Source organism: Macrosteles quadrilineatus, unplaced genomic scaffold (genome assembly GCF_028750875.1).
Source record: "Macrosteles quadrilineatus isolate MER2022 unplaced genomic scaffold, UCM_ALF_1.0 Scaffold_7__1_contigs__length_78375512, whole genome shotgun sequence".
Lineage (NCBI taxonomy): Eukaryota > Metazoa > Arthropoda > Insecta > Hemiptera > Cicadellidae > Macrosteles > Macrosteles quadrilineatus.
This window is the reverse complement of record NW_026542600.1, coordinates 25,684,686-25,699,855: the sequence shown is the minus strand read 5'-3', so window position 1 is coordinate 25,699,855 and position 15,170 is coordinate 25,684,686. Positions and strand designations below refer to the sequence as shown.

The following is a 15,170-nucleotide window of genomic DNA, read 5'->3' as shown; positions in this document are numbered from 1 at the left end:
TTGCAACCGGAGACTGTATTAACTGTGATGGGTGGATGATTGATCCTTGAAAATATAGGGATGACGTAGCTGGTTTCCAATGACATGACCGAGACACATTTTTCCACACTCTATTTAAATAAGCGAAGCGAGAGAGGGTTCAACAAAGTAAGTCATTTCAGTGCCGCAAGACAACAGGAGGGTCTTGCCCCCCCCCCCACCTGGTCTCTTGAATAAACTACACGCTCTGATAATTTATTCCATGGACTTTTGGTATTTCAACGTGTGAAATGGAAAATGTGTTTTAAGTCAAGATGATCTGTTTGCTGCGATTGAAGGAGACGCCTGAGCACTCAATCAGATCATTTATCATCATACAGTGTACACATAACATCATTATCAATTCAATTCCTTTAGGCACGTCTAAAATGTTAGTTATACTGTATAGTAAACAAGATTTTTCTTGCACTTATTTATTATTTTTAATCATATTGTACTATTGTATATATACAGGGCGAACAACTTAACTGTGCCATCATTGGTATCTCAGAAACTATTAAATTTAGAGAGAACATTAAACGGAGAACTTCAACTAGTTTTTAATGACATAAAAATTATGAATTCAAAATTTTCAAAAATGGCCGTCGTTTTCCAACATGGCGGTTAACCTTAAAATCTCTTACGGAACATGTATTTAATGATTCTTTATTTATTTTATGTTTTTAGCGAATTTCCCATATAGGGAATAAGCTATTACCGTAGTACTCATGGTAAGACCTGGACGCGGGACCGATTTTTTTTCGTTTTGAGGTCCCTAGAGGCCAAAAACACCATCCGTTCAAATTCATATATATATATATATATCCGTTAGCACGATAACTCGAGCAAAAATGATCCGATTTTGATGAAATTTGGTACAAACGTGTAAACCTACGTTTATTCGAACGAGTTCGCGATCCAGCATGATCGGACCATGGGAACGGGGGTTTACGGGGGGTTTTATGGGGTAAAAATAGGGTTTTCCCATTTTTTGACCCCAAAAACATAAAATTTAGCAATTTCTTTCCAAACCATTTTGTAGAGCTTAAAAAAACAAATAATTAAGTATGTTGAAGTGTTATTATGCGCCTAATGGTTACGGAGAAAATTTAAAAACATTGTAAATTTAAAATTCCCATGTTATTCTTATGGAGAATAAGTAAACCGTTGTAGTTTGCTTGTTTATTAACATATTTTGATCAAATTTGGAAAATGTTTTTATTTCTTACTAACTACTAACATTTTACAAAAAAAAAACAGTTTACCCTCCCTGATGCAGCAAACCTAAGTACTTGTTCTATACTTCTAACTTCAAACTAATTCTATTTAAATCGGTAATAAATGTTATATTTTTAAGTACACATTTCAGTGTAAATCCAATCAGTCAAATGGAAATTCGCTTAGTCTGCAGGTTTGCTGCGGCGGGGGTATTTTTTAGATTCTACTAGAAGCAATTATAAGACTTTTTTACTCTTGGCATTTTCTCTCTAACCCTACTCTTTTAGGATCTATAGCGTGTTAAACTTAAAAAAAGCTCATACTTTAATCAAAACTTAATTAAACTTTGCTATAATCATTAAATCATAAACTTATACTTATACTGTCATTTTATGTATATATTGATTTAAATATACATTAAAGGAATTCATAAACATACTTTGCTCAATGCCCAACTGCCAAAGAGGATATTTTTTTGTTTATACTCTCTACTGTTGGTTTTGGTTGATTGTTTAGATGAAAAAAATACATAAGCTTAGCTTGTGATGGCATGTCTGAAACTGGCTGAGTGATTTGATTTAACAGTGTTGCCACTTTTAGGGTAATTACCCTTTTTTAGGGTAATTTACTGGTCTTAGGGTAAAGTTTAGGGTAATGGTAGATTTAGGGTAATTTTAGGGTAAAACTAAAAGTTAGAATTACAATGGAAATTTTACTAAAAAATTAAAAAAAACTTCAAAATTTGGCAAAAAACGTTCATTACATAGTATGGCCAAACCATCATAATCGATTCAACCGGTTTAAATCGATTGCTATTATGAATTTTTCATAAAAGTTATCCTAATCGATCTTATCAATAGTTGGGAATTATCTGTTTTAGAATGTATTAGATTCTATAACACGTTATAGGCCTAATCAAATATGAAATATTATTCATTACTGGGTTTGATATTTAATTATGTGATTGAATTGGATTAAACTGGATTATTTTACAAATTGTGCCAAGAAATATGTACCGGTATAGATTAAAGCTTTGGTGGTACCGTACTGTATTTTAAAGATATGATTGTCCAAAAACAGTAGTAATGGGTCGATACAGTAAAAAAAATACGATAGTTCTTGATTCGATATTTTTCGTTATACGATAGTCGATAGAGCTGATCAATATCGACATTTTGTTCTTCTTTCGGGTGTTTTTTTAGAATCAAGTATAATTTTATGTAAATTGATTGATATTGGAACTTCATTTAGTATAATTAACCACCTTATGTAAGATTTATATGATTTTAACAATGTTTTATAGCATTAAACACAAATATTAACATTTAGGGTAATTTTTAGGGTAACTCAAAGTAGATTTAGGGTAATTTAGGGTAATTTTAGCCCGCCTTTAGGGTAAAATCGCAACAACGCGGTGGCAACACTGTGATTTAATTTGATTTAAGGTTATATTCCTAAGTGAAGTCCTAGAGAAAGTTTAGATTAGATATATAACAATATTATCGTCAATATAAATGTTAATTATGTGCTGCATTTTTTGGATTACCTTTTCCTAGACTAAAAATATATGCTATCAACTTTTTATGAAACTAAATTGATCCTGTGACGGTTTATAAGAGATGTATACATCATATAGGCCTAGGGCTGAGATACAATTGTCAGAAGTCTGCCTGTTGTTGAGTGTTTCATGCAACCACGTCTCAAGGTTAGTTAGGCCTATACAAATACATTTTGATATAAGTTAGTTGAGTTTAAACTTCTCGATACATACATTTGTGTTAACCAAATGAAAGTTGAGCTTAGGACCAAAGTAGCAAGTAGGTCAATAATTATTAACCTAGGCCCTTGTCAAGTAGCTCTTATTTAGGCATTTGGGGGGGTACAGGTTCTTAACTGGGCTATGCTAATATTGATTGAAACTATCGAATTGAAAATACTGATTAATAATCGATATTTTTATATAGCCTATATCTATTATAAAATGAAGCTATCATAACCTAACCTAACCAACCAAACTTGCTGATGGTGAAAAAATCGCATGAAGGTTTACTAATCGAATCGATAGTTACAATCGATATTAGCGTAGCCCAGTTAAGAAACTGTACCCCATTTGGGGAAGGTAGGTCGGGTTTTATGCGGATTTGTGACTGTATGTAATGTTTTGATATTAGGTTTCATTTAAGAAGTAAAGTTTAGGTTATAGTGAACCAAGTTGTAAATTTATACAACCCTACATCCAGACTGTTTTTGCACAATTTAAATACCTAGTGGGTGACAAACAATAGGCTAAACAGCAAACAAAAGTTTGATACTAAGTAGTCTAATATTCTAATAAAAGAGAGTGGTTATAAACTAGGCCTAAAACATAAGATCTCCGTGAAGTTGCGAGTAGTGAAATAGTGCTCTATTTATCGAAAGGGAGCTGCAGTGTTTTAAACAAAAACAATGTTTTTAGAACAAAAATTTTTTTTGTGATATTAATAATTTTCTACACTCTTGCAAGTCACAATGATGATGTCCTTGTAATTGCAGGAGATGATCATGATTTTGTGTCGATTGCAGATTGAAAATAATTAACAGACAGTTTGTGTTATGAAATAAAAATATGTGTACAATTATTTTACAGTTTTTATACAATTATTATTACCTAGTTTATGTTTCTTTTAATAGGCAGGATTCCCAGCCATTTTAGGTCAAAGGTGAGGTCATTGTAAATCTTTGGGCCAAAGTAGGAAAACCCTTTCCTACCCACTTCTAGGCGCACTTTTGGTAGACAAGGCGATGTGCCAATGAAATGAAATGAAATGAAATAACATTTTATTTACCAACTGGCATAATACATTTCGTGGTATTTACATAGTAATTATACAATCCTTAACGTAAAAAAAATATAATAATTACAAAAGTATAATACTGTATAACTAAATGGCACAAAGAGAAAAAATAAAAATACCTTGAATAAACGAGCGTGCCAGGTCTCGCATTGAGTCACCTCCCCACGTGCCACAAGCCTTTCCACCAAGTATTTGGGCTCTTGATGAACCAATGCAGTGGATGTGGCCAAGATTGGACCCTGCACACAGCATCCAAGAACAGCAACCCCGCAGCATCCCAGAAAGGGGATACCCGTTCATGTTTACGGATACCGTAAACAAACCAAACTGCGGAGTTCTGCACTTTTTTCAAACGGGACATATTTTCCCTTGTGATGATGTTGCCGTATGCAGGAAAACAGTAATGGAGCTCTGACAACACTAGTGACTGTACCAGCTCCAGCTTGGCTGTCTCTGGCAGGATTCTTTTTACCGGTATAGACCATGCAGCCTTCCCAAAGCCACCTGGGAAACATAAGTGATGTGGCCCGAGAATGTGAGGCCACTGTCAAGTACAACACCCGACGTCTTGACAGTATCCCTGACCATTAAAGGGTTTCCTTCGAGTTGAACGTGCATGTCTCCATTTGCAACTCAGTGAAGAGTAGTGGGGCAATACGAAGAATCATGCATTTTTCAGCGTTTAATTTCAAACCTTATTTATGTGACCACTCGCCTATTCTAATCAGATCATTGTTCACTCCCTGCAAAAGCTTGATCAGTCGCTTGAATCTCGTTACGAGAAATGCAATAGGCCTAGGCAGTCATTAGCATTTGAATGCACATTGCAGTGACTCCCACATCTGGACAGATCTGCAGTGTAAATTGTAAACTAAATGAGCCCCCGACAGCTCCCCTGAGCTACTCCCCTTGATGTCTCAAGAGGAGGTGAGATATTGGTACCCACACTGGTCACTTGCAGTCTGTTTTCCAGGTAAGACCCAAACCAAGCATTCACGTTGCAATGAAAATCTATATGTTACAATTTTGATAGCAGTAAACTATGGCTTGTAGAATCAAAGGCCTGCGAAAAATCGAGCATGACTACAGAGCTACACCTGCCTCCGTCCCTCGTCCCATACAAGTCTGCAAACATATTCAGCAATGGTTCAGCAAACAAGTGCTACGGTTCTTTCTGAACTCTGATCGTAGTTTGGGAAGCAGATTCTCTGCATCTAAAAATCCTGCTATTTGATCGCAGGAGATTAACATGATTTTGCAGCAATTGCAGGTGGCGGCTGATGATATCTCCATAATAGCGGGATATGAAGATTTCGCAGCGATCGGTGGGGTAATTCTACTTAAGGGAAAGGGGCCATGCGGGTTAATTGGGCCCAGGGCGGGAAAAGGTCGAACCTAAATCCGGCACGAATTTGTTAAGTCCTTAAGTTGGTGTGTCTTGTAATAATCGTGCCTCAAAACTAATTATACTCTAAGGCCCTGAGATTAGGGTTTTATAACGTAAAATATCATATGTCACTTGTTCGAAATGTGTGTACTGAACTTGTATGGAAATCCAGCACTCAACAAACCCCACTTGTTTGGTAAACAACTGTTTTCCAGTCTAGTAACGTAGGCCTTCTACTACTGTGTGGTATGTGACGCCTACAGTTTGCTGTAAGCATCCAATCCAGATATACCGTAGTCTCTTGAAAATTAAACTTCAGCTTTCCAAAATGTATTAAGTTGAAGTTTCTAAAAAAATGGATTAGGACTGAATATCATGTCTTAAATTATACCCCTTTTTTGTTGCCATTTAGAGGTGTATTTCACATCATATTAGGCTAATTAATTTATTAGGTATATGGTTTACTAAAGCTAGGTTTCCATTCCTACAAGTCGCTGGCACAAGTCGCGGCACATGTCGAGACCATGTCGCAGCACACGTCGCACGTAGTTTGTCATGCCGTTTCCATTCCAGGCACAAGTCCCGCGACTACAACTGGCAGACAAGGTATTTTCTCTCTTATTGTGATGTGGTGAGGTTCGGTGGCTGATTTTGATTATATTGTGTTCTACAAATCGCCATGGATGACATAACATCCTCTGCTTTTTATTTATGGCTGGTGCATACAATGAACTTAGAAGAAAAATAATAAAACTGCCTAGATGGTGGATAAGAAGTTTTTTTGGCTAAAAGACCTTCTCTATATATTAATTATGCAAGGCGATTCTTTGCATCAAAATTGTGGGCGACTGGGATGTTGTAGAACGAGGGGAGAGGGCTCAAATTAAAGGTCTCTATCCCTATTAGCATCTATGAGCATGTGGTAGTTCGGAGGACCTGCGCGTGCCCGAGTTGCAGGCACATGTGCCCGGCCGTTTCCATTCCAACTGGGACAAATTTGTGCCGCGACTTGTGCCAGGCTGTTTCCATTTCTACAAATTCGGAGATTTGTGATGTGCCCGGCACAAATTTGTAGAAATGGAAACGTAGCTTAAGCACACCAAACTTAAATTAGCCTAATTAGCTTTAGTTTGTTGCTGGTATACTTAGAGCTATGTTCATATTTGTATAAAAGGAGACTAAATGTTTTCAAACAATATTGAAAGGAAATGTTAATTATGGTTCTTCAATAGGTAATATAAATCATATATCCTATTCTAATAAATGTAGTCTAGATTTATAATGTAATTATTCTGATTTCCATTTATAGTTGGAGGTAGTTATTCAATGGATGTCGATCAATGGCTTCTGAACAGAAAAAAGAGAGATCAGTAAATGAAGACCACGGCGGATGTAGTGGGACTTCAACCTATGATAGAAGGAAACAGAACCAAAATGAAGGAGGACAACAATCTTCTGATACCAACCCAGCACCTTGGGACCGGTTCTCAAACTGGATACACTGTATTTGTATCGTAACGTTTGATCTGGAACTTGGACAAGCAATTGAGGTAGGACAACACAACAACTTTGACATTTTCTAGTTTCTTTCTAACTGTAGATTGTTCAATGATTATTTTTTAAAGAATAAAGTCAAACCTTTAAACTAGAACCAAAGCAATGCAACGACGTTAAAAAGTTTTAAACCTGCATAAATGAGGCTATGGACTAAACTAGGCTATTAAAAAAGTATAATTTTAGGGTACTTAGGTATTTTACCGACCACACCAATAAACCAACTTCCATAAAATAAGATTTCAATTACTGGTAGTTTAACCCTAGAACTGCCCTGATGGTTTGGATTAATGTTTCTGTCATTTTTGTGATTTCGCAAGGTTTTTTTTTATTTGCAGTGTCTAAATTACTTAGGATAACCTAGTTATACATACTCATTTTGTAGACAAAAAGGAGATTTTGAATAAAATAAATAAATAAAAATCCCTAAGGGTAAATTTGTTGCTACAGTTGAAAAACTAAAATTTGCAAAAAGAAATTTCAAAATTAAAGTCCTGTTATTTTCCTAAAAAAAATTATAAATGAAAAATTCAAGATAAAAAATATAGACATGTTATTTCCCTACATGGAAGTATGTTTTATTTTGTGGATAAAAATTTACCCCATGTAAAGAAATAAATATGCTGTAAAATTGGAAAATATCGATAAATGTACCCTAATTATTTGAAACGCAGAAAGAAGATAAAATAACTGTAATAAGGCAAGACTTTTTATATTAGTAAATCTAATAATATAGTTATATGATACACTTAAAGCTCTCTGTATTTTTTTTACTTTATTATAGGCTATTACAATAAATGGTACAAATATTCATACTGTAGTATATACATTTCTGAACATGAATATATATCTATGTATATAGAAATAATAAATAAATAATAAAAAATAAAAAATAAAGGTCCCATAAGCATTTTAGATGAGAGACACCGTTCTCTTTGGCAAGTAGCCGGTCTAGATCAATTGACGCTCTCAAGCGTTTCATTGTCACTGAAAAAGCATGCGACATTTCATAATCACACATTTCAACACAAATACTACTGTATTCAGTAGTAATGTCTAGTAGTAATGTCTTAATGCCTAGACAATAAGTGTTGACAAAATTACTGACTAAAGATTTAATAAAACGTATATCATACTTAGGCTAAGCCTCAAATTGATAATAGACCGTGGCCTTTAGTTATGGTGGTGTATCTGTAGTACCACTAAATATGTTTTGTTAAAAATAAGCTTTTTCAACAAACCCTTATCCCTATAATTATACATCAACATACGGATACAGTTTTAAAAGTCTTTTGGTATGAATTTGGGCCAAAAATATGAAAAATTTAGTAATTGTTGCACATATAATTCAAATTCACATTATATATTCAAATTTCTAATAATTTGATAAACTAGAGTAAAATATACATGATTCACACCTTCCAATTTTATTTTAAGAGAAATATAGGCATAATTGTGTTTGGTGTGTAGCTAAGTAATCATAAACACCTGGGTATTTATGAAAAATGGGTTACTCGCAACTATAAATACCCAGGTATTTTACATCTCTAACTATACACAACATTTTTTCTGGTTCAGAAATTTAAAACAAGAACCCTGTAACAAGTATTTTGTTTCAGGTGATATATCCTGTTGATGCCCAACTTCAGGAGGAAGATAAGACCAACATCTGCTACCTTGCATTCCCAGACTCCAACTCCAGTTGCATGGGAGATACTAAGTTCCACATCCGCATTAGACAAACTCCTGGAGGACCAGACCTTCTACCTGTACATCTCCTTTATAATCAAAAGTGTCCAGTCTACTTACAAGTTGATAATGGCTATTTTTACGGTTACGTCTATTTCCGCCAAGTTAAGGATATAACATTACCCAGAGGATATTTTCAAAAGGTTGGTTGATATCGATATACTGTACTTTTAGTTGTAATGCCAAAATGAACTGATGAAGCTTACTCCTCAACTGACAATCACAATTTTATATCTTGAATTGTTTGCTTCTAATAAAATGGATTTAAATCTCCATTTCAAAGAAGTTGGTCCATGAAAACTATCCAATCTCTACACCAATACTCAATAATAATAAATCCCCACTGTTCTAGAATAATAAACTTTCAGTACCATAGTGAAATTTGGTTCTAAGGACATTATACATTTTAGATAATTTTAACATTATGGTTCTTTTAATATCATTACGTTTTTTTGTGGTTGAATTATGGCTAATACAAGCATTCTCGCAGGTAAATATGTTTGGCAAATATGTAAATTTAGTACTGCTATTCATAGGCATCACAATATTCCACAGTAAACCCTCTCTTACTTAATCTTGGGTTAAGTTAAAGGTAAAATTAACCACTTTCAACGGTAAAAAATAGAGATAGTTTATCTGCCTTGAATTTTAAAACTGAACTGATTGGTTTAACCAACCTTTTCTGATCTAAAGACTTCTGTTTCCATCCTTATTGCAGCAATAAAATAGAATTATGTCTGTGAAGATCTGCAGTACATTACAACATACTAGGAACAGATTATCTTTCTACAGTATACCACCAACAATATTACTTTAAATACTTTCTTAGTTAGTTAAGAGTAAAGTATTTTATAAAAAAACAGCTAAACTAAGCATTGCTACACATTCAGCTGAGTTTACCCTTGTATTATTAACATACATTTCAACCTTACTTTTGGGTTATTTGACCTAGTCAGGTCCGGTGACGAACGGTTAAGAGAGGGTGAACTTTATTGTTTTCAGCTAACATACAGTGTCGTATAAAAATACAGTGCTATAGTTATAATTGTAGTATTATGGAAACTTTAGGTATCACTATTCATAAGTACTTTTCTCAAATCATAACAGCATTTGGTATTAATACTTTAATACTTTTTGATGAAATGGCGACCATACAAAGTAGGTATTTTAAACCAAGTATGAATGGAGATGAGTGTAGGATGAGTGGGGCGATCTTGTAGTCTTGTTAGTGACTAAGGCCGACATATTCCTTAGACACAGCTGTTAATTAATAGCCCATACAGCTAGTGATGTGGGCCAGGTAAATACCCAGTGGGTAGGTAAATATAAATTGGGTATTTACCCGGGTATTTACCCCAGGCCCGGGTAAATACCCAAAAACTGGGTATTTATAATTTGTATTAAAGTTAGAAAAGATTGAGATCAATTATCAATTATCAATTATTTAAGATGGGGACGCCACTATGTGCGTATTTTAACCCAAATATGAGTGAAGGATGAGTGTAGGATGAGTGGCGCGATCTTGTAGTCTTGTTAGTGACTAAGGCCGACATGTTCCTTAGACACAGCTGTTAATTAATAGCCCATACAGCTAATGGCAACTAAGGGACCTACAGTTTATTGTGGAATCCGAACCACATTTTTCCTCGTAATTAACGAATTGGTCTAATTATTTAGGATAGTACTGCGGATAGTCGTAGTACTCACTAGTGCGGACGTTTTTTTGTTTTTTTGCAATTATTACCCTGTAAGGATAGTAAAATGATAATAAAATGTGTTAAACGACATTTCATATGGTCACTACTAGCATTTTACTTATGGGTATTATCGCCATAAATACCCAGGTCTCAGCATAAAGCATAATCGGCATAAATACCCCTTGGTCGCATGGTTGCACTGGTCCTGACTACTTATGATTTTTTAATTTCTATGGTAGAGAGATGAATTTATTTTATTGAAAGCAAAGAAAAATAATTTGTAAAGTAATAATTATTATTTAGAAAGACAGGAAAATTTAACCTAGTAGTGGCCTATGTGTTAACAACTTTTAAGAAGAAAATAATTAAAATTCAATCAGTAATTTCATAAACTTGTGATACAAAACATTTGAATCTGTAGCACAATAAATCTTTCAAAATTATATTAAGTTAGGCCAAAAAACAGGAGATACATTTTTTTAGTAGGTTTATCCAAATATATTATTGTTTCCAACCAAGCGGTAACACAGAAATGTTTAATTATAAATACTTTTAGTATTCTGCCTATGTCAATCAGGCCTTAGGAATTTGTAGTATTCTAAAATGTTATAGGCCTACGCAATAATGTATTGTTAATAAAACTATTTATGGCAAGTTCAACTGTTTTTATTGCATCATAAATAGGTACCCAACAATTCCTGGATATTTATAAATTAAAATAATTTTGTTTATGTTATTTAATTGGTTATAAATTTATAAAATGATAACAATTGAAATAGTTACAGCCTTTTTTAATATACTATCTTTTAGCAAGTTTTTTTAAAATTTAACTGATGTTACTCGATTTAAGACACGAAACTAAATGCTTATTTAGAAACTTTAAATGTAATATTTAAAAAAAAAGTGCTGAATCATTAAATAAAAGGTACTAGCAAAGCTTAAAGTTACTGTAAAAGGTGTTATAGAATATGCTAATTTATCATGTAATAATAACAATAACATATTTAGGGGTGGATATAAATGAATTTCAATCGATTTCATAAATACCCAAAATACCCGGGTATTTATTGAAAGCAAAGAAAAATAATTTGTAAAGTAATAATTATTATTTAGAAAGACAGGAAAATTTAACCTAGTGTATTTTACACTAGGTTAAAAATTCACACTAGGTTTTACCTAGGTATTTTACATCACTACATACAGCTAATGACAACTAAGGGACCTACAGTATATGGTGGAATCCGAACCACATTTTTGCCTTGGTATATACAAACAAATTGGTCTAATTATCAGGATAGTACTGCGGAGTGCGGATAGTCGTAGTACTCACTCTTGCGGACATTAATCCACACCAGAGAGTATCGCATCCACAGTGCATACCTATAAATATCCACAATTCGTGACCTCCTAGTAGCTGGATTACAGGACGACGCAAATGGTAGCTGTATGTCTGAAAAAGTCTAGAACTACTGTGTTAACAAACATACTGTACACATGATGTGGCTGGGTAGCTCAGTAGTTAGTGCTTGCCTGGTAATCATAAGGTCTCTGGTTTGATACTGAATAAAAGTTTGTAACTTTTTGATGGTTCGATACTGTACTCAGCTGTCCTTGATCATTGGGCTTTTAATAACTTGGTCCTGACTATTGAAAGAAAATCTGGTATAGTCAGTAACAATTAACAACGCTACGAAGATCATCTCACTCCATTCTACACTCACTCGTACCCATCTCAATAATTGATAATTTATAGTTATAAATTTAGGGTTATCTGTTCTCAGATATAGTTACAGTGATTATTGGACACCAAGACAAATCTTAAAGGGGGATTCATGAGATATCACTACCCAAAATAATGCTTGCTGCAAGTTTAAATTTGAACAAAAATGAATGTTTCCCGATTTGTTTGGTTTCAGAGTGTGATACTAATATCTAGATTTCCATTCATCAACCTATTCAGTGAATTAGTCAGTCTGATTGCCCCTGAGTTCTTTGACAATGGGTGTGAGAGTGTAGAGGCCGCTTGCCATGACATTGACCAATGGCCTGCTCCAACTCCTGGTGATACTCTCAACTTGCCCATCCTCGGCACTGTACTGCAGGTGACTAAACATAAGTAACACAGCAGATTCCCTCTCATTTGAACCCATTTGTTTCACATGTTTAATTTGCCATAGCTCAATTTAGCTTTGTTTTCTTTCTTGATCTTGGTAGCGATGTATGTACAAATCTGTAAATTTGTATTTATGTTAGGTTGAGGTTAATTTTTTCAATTCGTATCCTGTGTTTTTTCTAAGTAGTGAGTGACCATGAAGACTCTCTCTACATGCGGATGAACATTCATTATGGGGATCACTTCCATACTTATAGTTTTTATTTAATTTTTTTGTTTTTCGAATTTAGCTTATAGGGAATAAGCTATTACCGTAGGTCTCATGATAAGACCTGGACCCGGGACTGATTTACTTTTTTGTTTTGAGGTCTCCAGAGACCAAATCACCATCCGTTCACATTCATGTATATTATACATGTGTCTGTTTGCAACGATAACTTGAGCAAAAATGATCTGATTTTGATGAAATTTGGTGTAAACCTACATTTATTCGAACAAGTTCGCGAACCAGCAGGATTAGACTATGGGAACGGGGGTTCATGGGAGGTTTTATCGGGTAAAATTGGGGTTTTCCCATTTAATTTTAAATTACCATGTTATTGTTATGGAGAATAATTAATAAACCGTTATAGCTTGCTTGTCTATGGACATATTTTAATGAAATTTGGAAAATGTGTTTACTTCATACTAAGCTATCAATATATCAATGAAAAAACACACCTTATTGTCTTCCCTGTAGCAACAAACCAGTATCAAACAACCAGTATCAACAAACCAAGTACCTACTCATTATAATTAATGATATTTAAATAGGAATTAAATTTGACAATTTTATGGAATAATTTTGTGGAATTCCAGCCAAGTAGATGGAAATTCGCTTATTCTGCAGGTTTGCTGCGGCGGGGGTATTTTATTTAGCTATGGTACTTTTGTGCTATACCCTTTTCTTTCTGGAAGATAAATGATCTTATCCATCTTATCCCACATTGAATTGTGCACCTGTGTTTGAATGACGCACATGCACATATGCTTTGTCCATACCTAAGTAAACAAATAAGTCACAAACATCTTGTGCTGTTTCCTACTTATATAGATGTTATTGGCGTTATTGCTTTATTCCTGCAATGATTGCAATGATGTCATTACACATTTAGCAGATATATTGTGTGGTTTCGAAATGTATCCATTGATTTTTGTATCAAATTCATTATGGTAAACATTTTAAGCAAGGGTCCAGTCGTTAGGTTTCCAAACAAAATGGAATCTGCTATAAAAATGTAAATTGTAATAAATAAACCACCATCTTAATTTTTTAACGTGCATAGATTCTCTTAACATACATTATTAATAATTATCATGAGGAGAATTTCAATAAATCCTTCTTCTTTAACTGAAAACATTTTTTTTATTTTTTAAGAGGTTGGCGGCCTCTACATTTATAGATAGGGAGTAGAATATTGTGCAACATGAAGTATTGTACCTTGCATTTGCCCGTCCACTTAGACTACAGATATGTGCGTGAACGTATCCAGCAAAGCAAGGGGTGAGCCGGTACAGTACGAGGTGAAATGTACTGAACATTAGACTGCAAAACAAACAAAAATTCTTAATTACATTGCTCGAGGTCTAAAAAGTGCTTTCTCTACTAGAATCCCCCCCCCCACCCAAAAAAAAAATCCAAATATTATTTATCTACCAGTCACAATGTATAATAAAAAATGTCCTTATGATGTATTCAAGTAAAGATTTGAAAGGTGAAATTTGTTAGCCCACTGTGTATAATCTTTTATCTATTACTGTATATCCTGACTTTTCTAAATGGGTACAGTAGAACCTTAATAACAAGACTCTAATGGGGATTATTAAAAAATACTTATTATCTGGTTGACTTCTTATCTAGGTTTGCAATACACTAGCATGTGGTCAGGAGTCAAATAAATTCAAGAGGATTTGAAAATGATATTCATATTCAAACGTCTTTATTCATCATAACTCATGTACATTGGTGGCACAGTGAATAGTGTCAAATTACATAAAATAAAAATACTATTTCTATTTCTGGGAGATAGAAAACTCATCCAAAGAACAGGGCCGGTTTAACCCATACGCGAACTACGCGGCCGCATATGGCGCCACGAAAAAGTGGCGCCGTGGCGCCAACGGAACATTTTTTTTACGTGAACAACGTAATTTTGTTTATTTTTGCTCAGAACTCAAGTATTCAAAGCACCACAATAAAGGCATTTATTCTGTTTGTACCAACAGCACTTGAAAATGTTGTATATTTGTACAGCAATACAACTCAATGCCATTTGCAGTTTCGATTTGAATTTTGAACTGAGCTGACGCTCGGCAGTCGGCAGCGTCAGCGCCAGCGCGGCACCTGGGTTTCATTTCACGAATCACTCATGCTCGAGATAAGCAAGCGCGCAGCGCCACTTGTCACAACAAGAAACTTCCCCTTTCTTTCACTCCTTTCTGCCTCTGATCCTAGAGCAGAGCACTACGTTGTATTGCACTCTTTTAGTTGTATACGTAGGCCCACGATTACTATTACTAGAAAAATACCGGTAGGCCTATGGATCATAAACATAAACAAA

The 15,170-nt window shown here is 34.4% G+C and overlaps 1 protein-coding gene across 2 annotated transcripts in view; it reads left to right on the top strand.

Annotated features, from left to right (window-relative positions):
- The first annotated feature begins 2,669 nt into the window (after positions 1-2,669).
- The window catches only part of LOC128998240 (protein DENND6B), a 42,806-nt gene continuing 30,305 nt past the window's right edge, over positions 2,670-15,170 (top strand). For both annotated transcript variants that reach the window (XM_054424288.1, XM_054424289.1), the window contains exons 1-4: positions 2,670-2,941; positions 6,767-7,007; positions 8,631-8,903; positions 12,374-12,559. In XM_054424288.1, the coding sequence (XP_054280263.1) occupies positions 6,798-7,007; positions 8,631-8,903; positions 12,374-12,559 (669 nt within the window). In that variant the 5' untranslated portion in view covers positions 2,670-2,941; positions 6,767-6,797. The remainder of the gene's footprint in view (positions 2,942-6,766; positions 7,008-8,630; positions 8,904-12,373; positions 12,560-15,170) is intronic.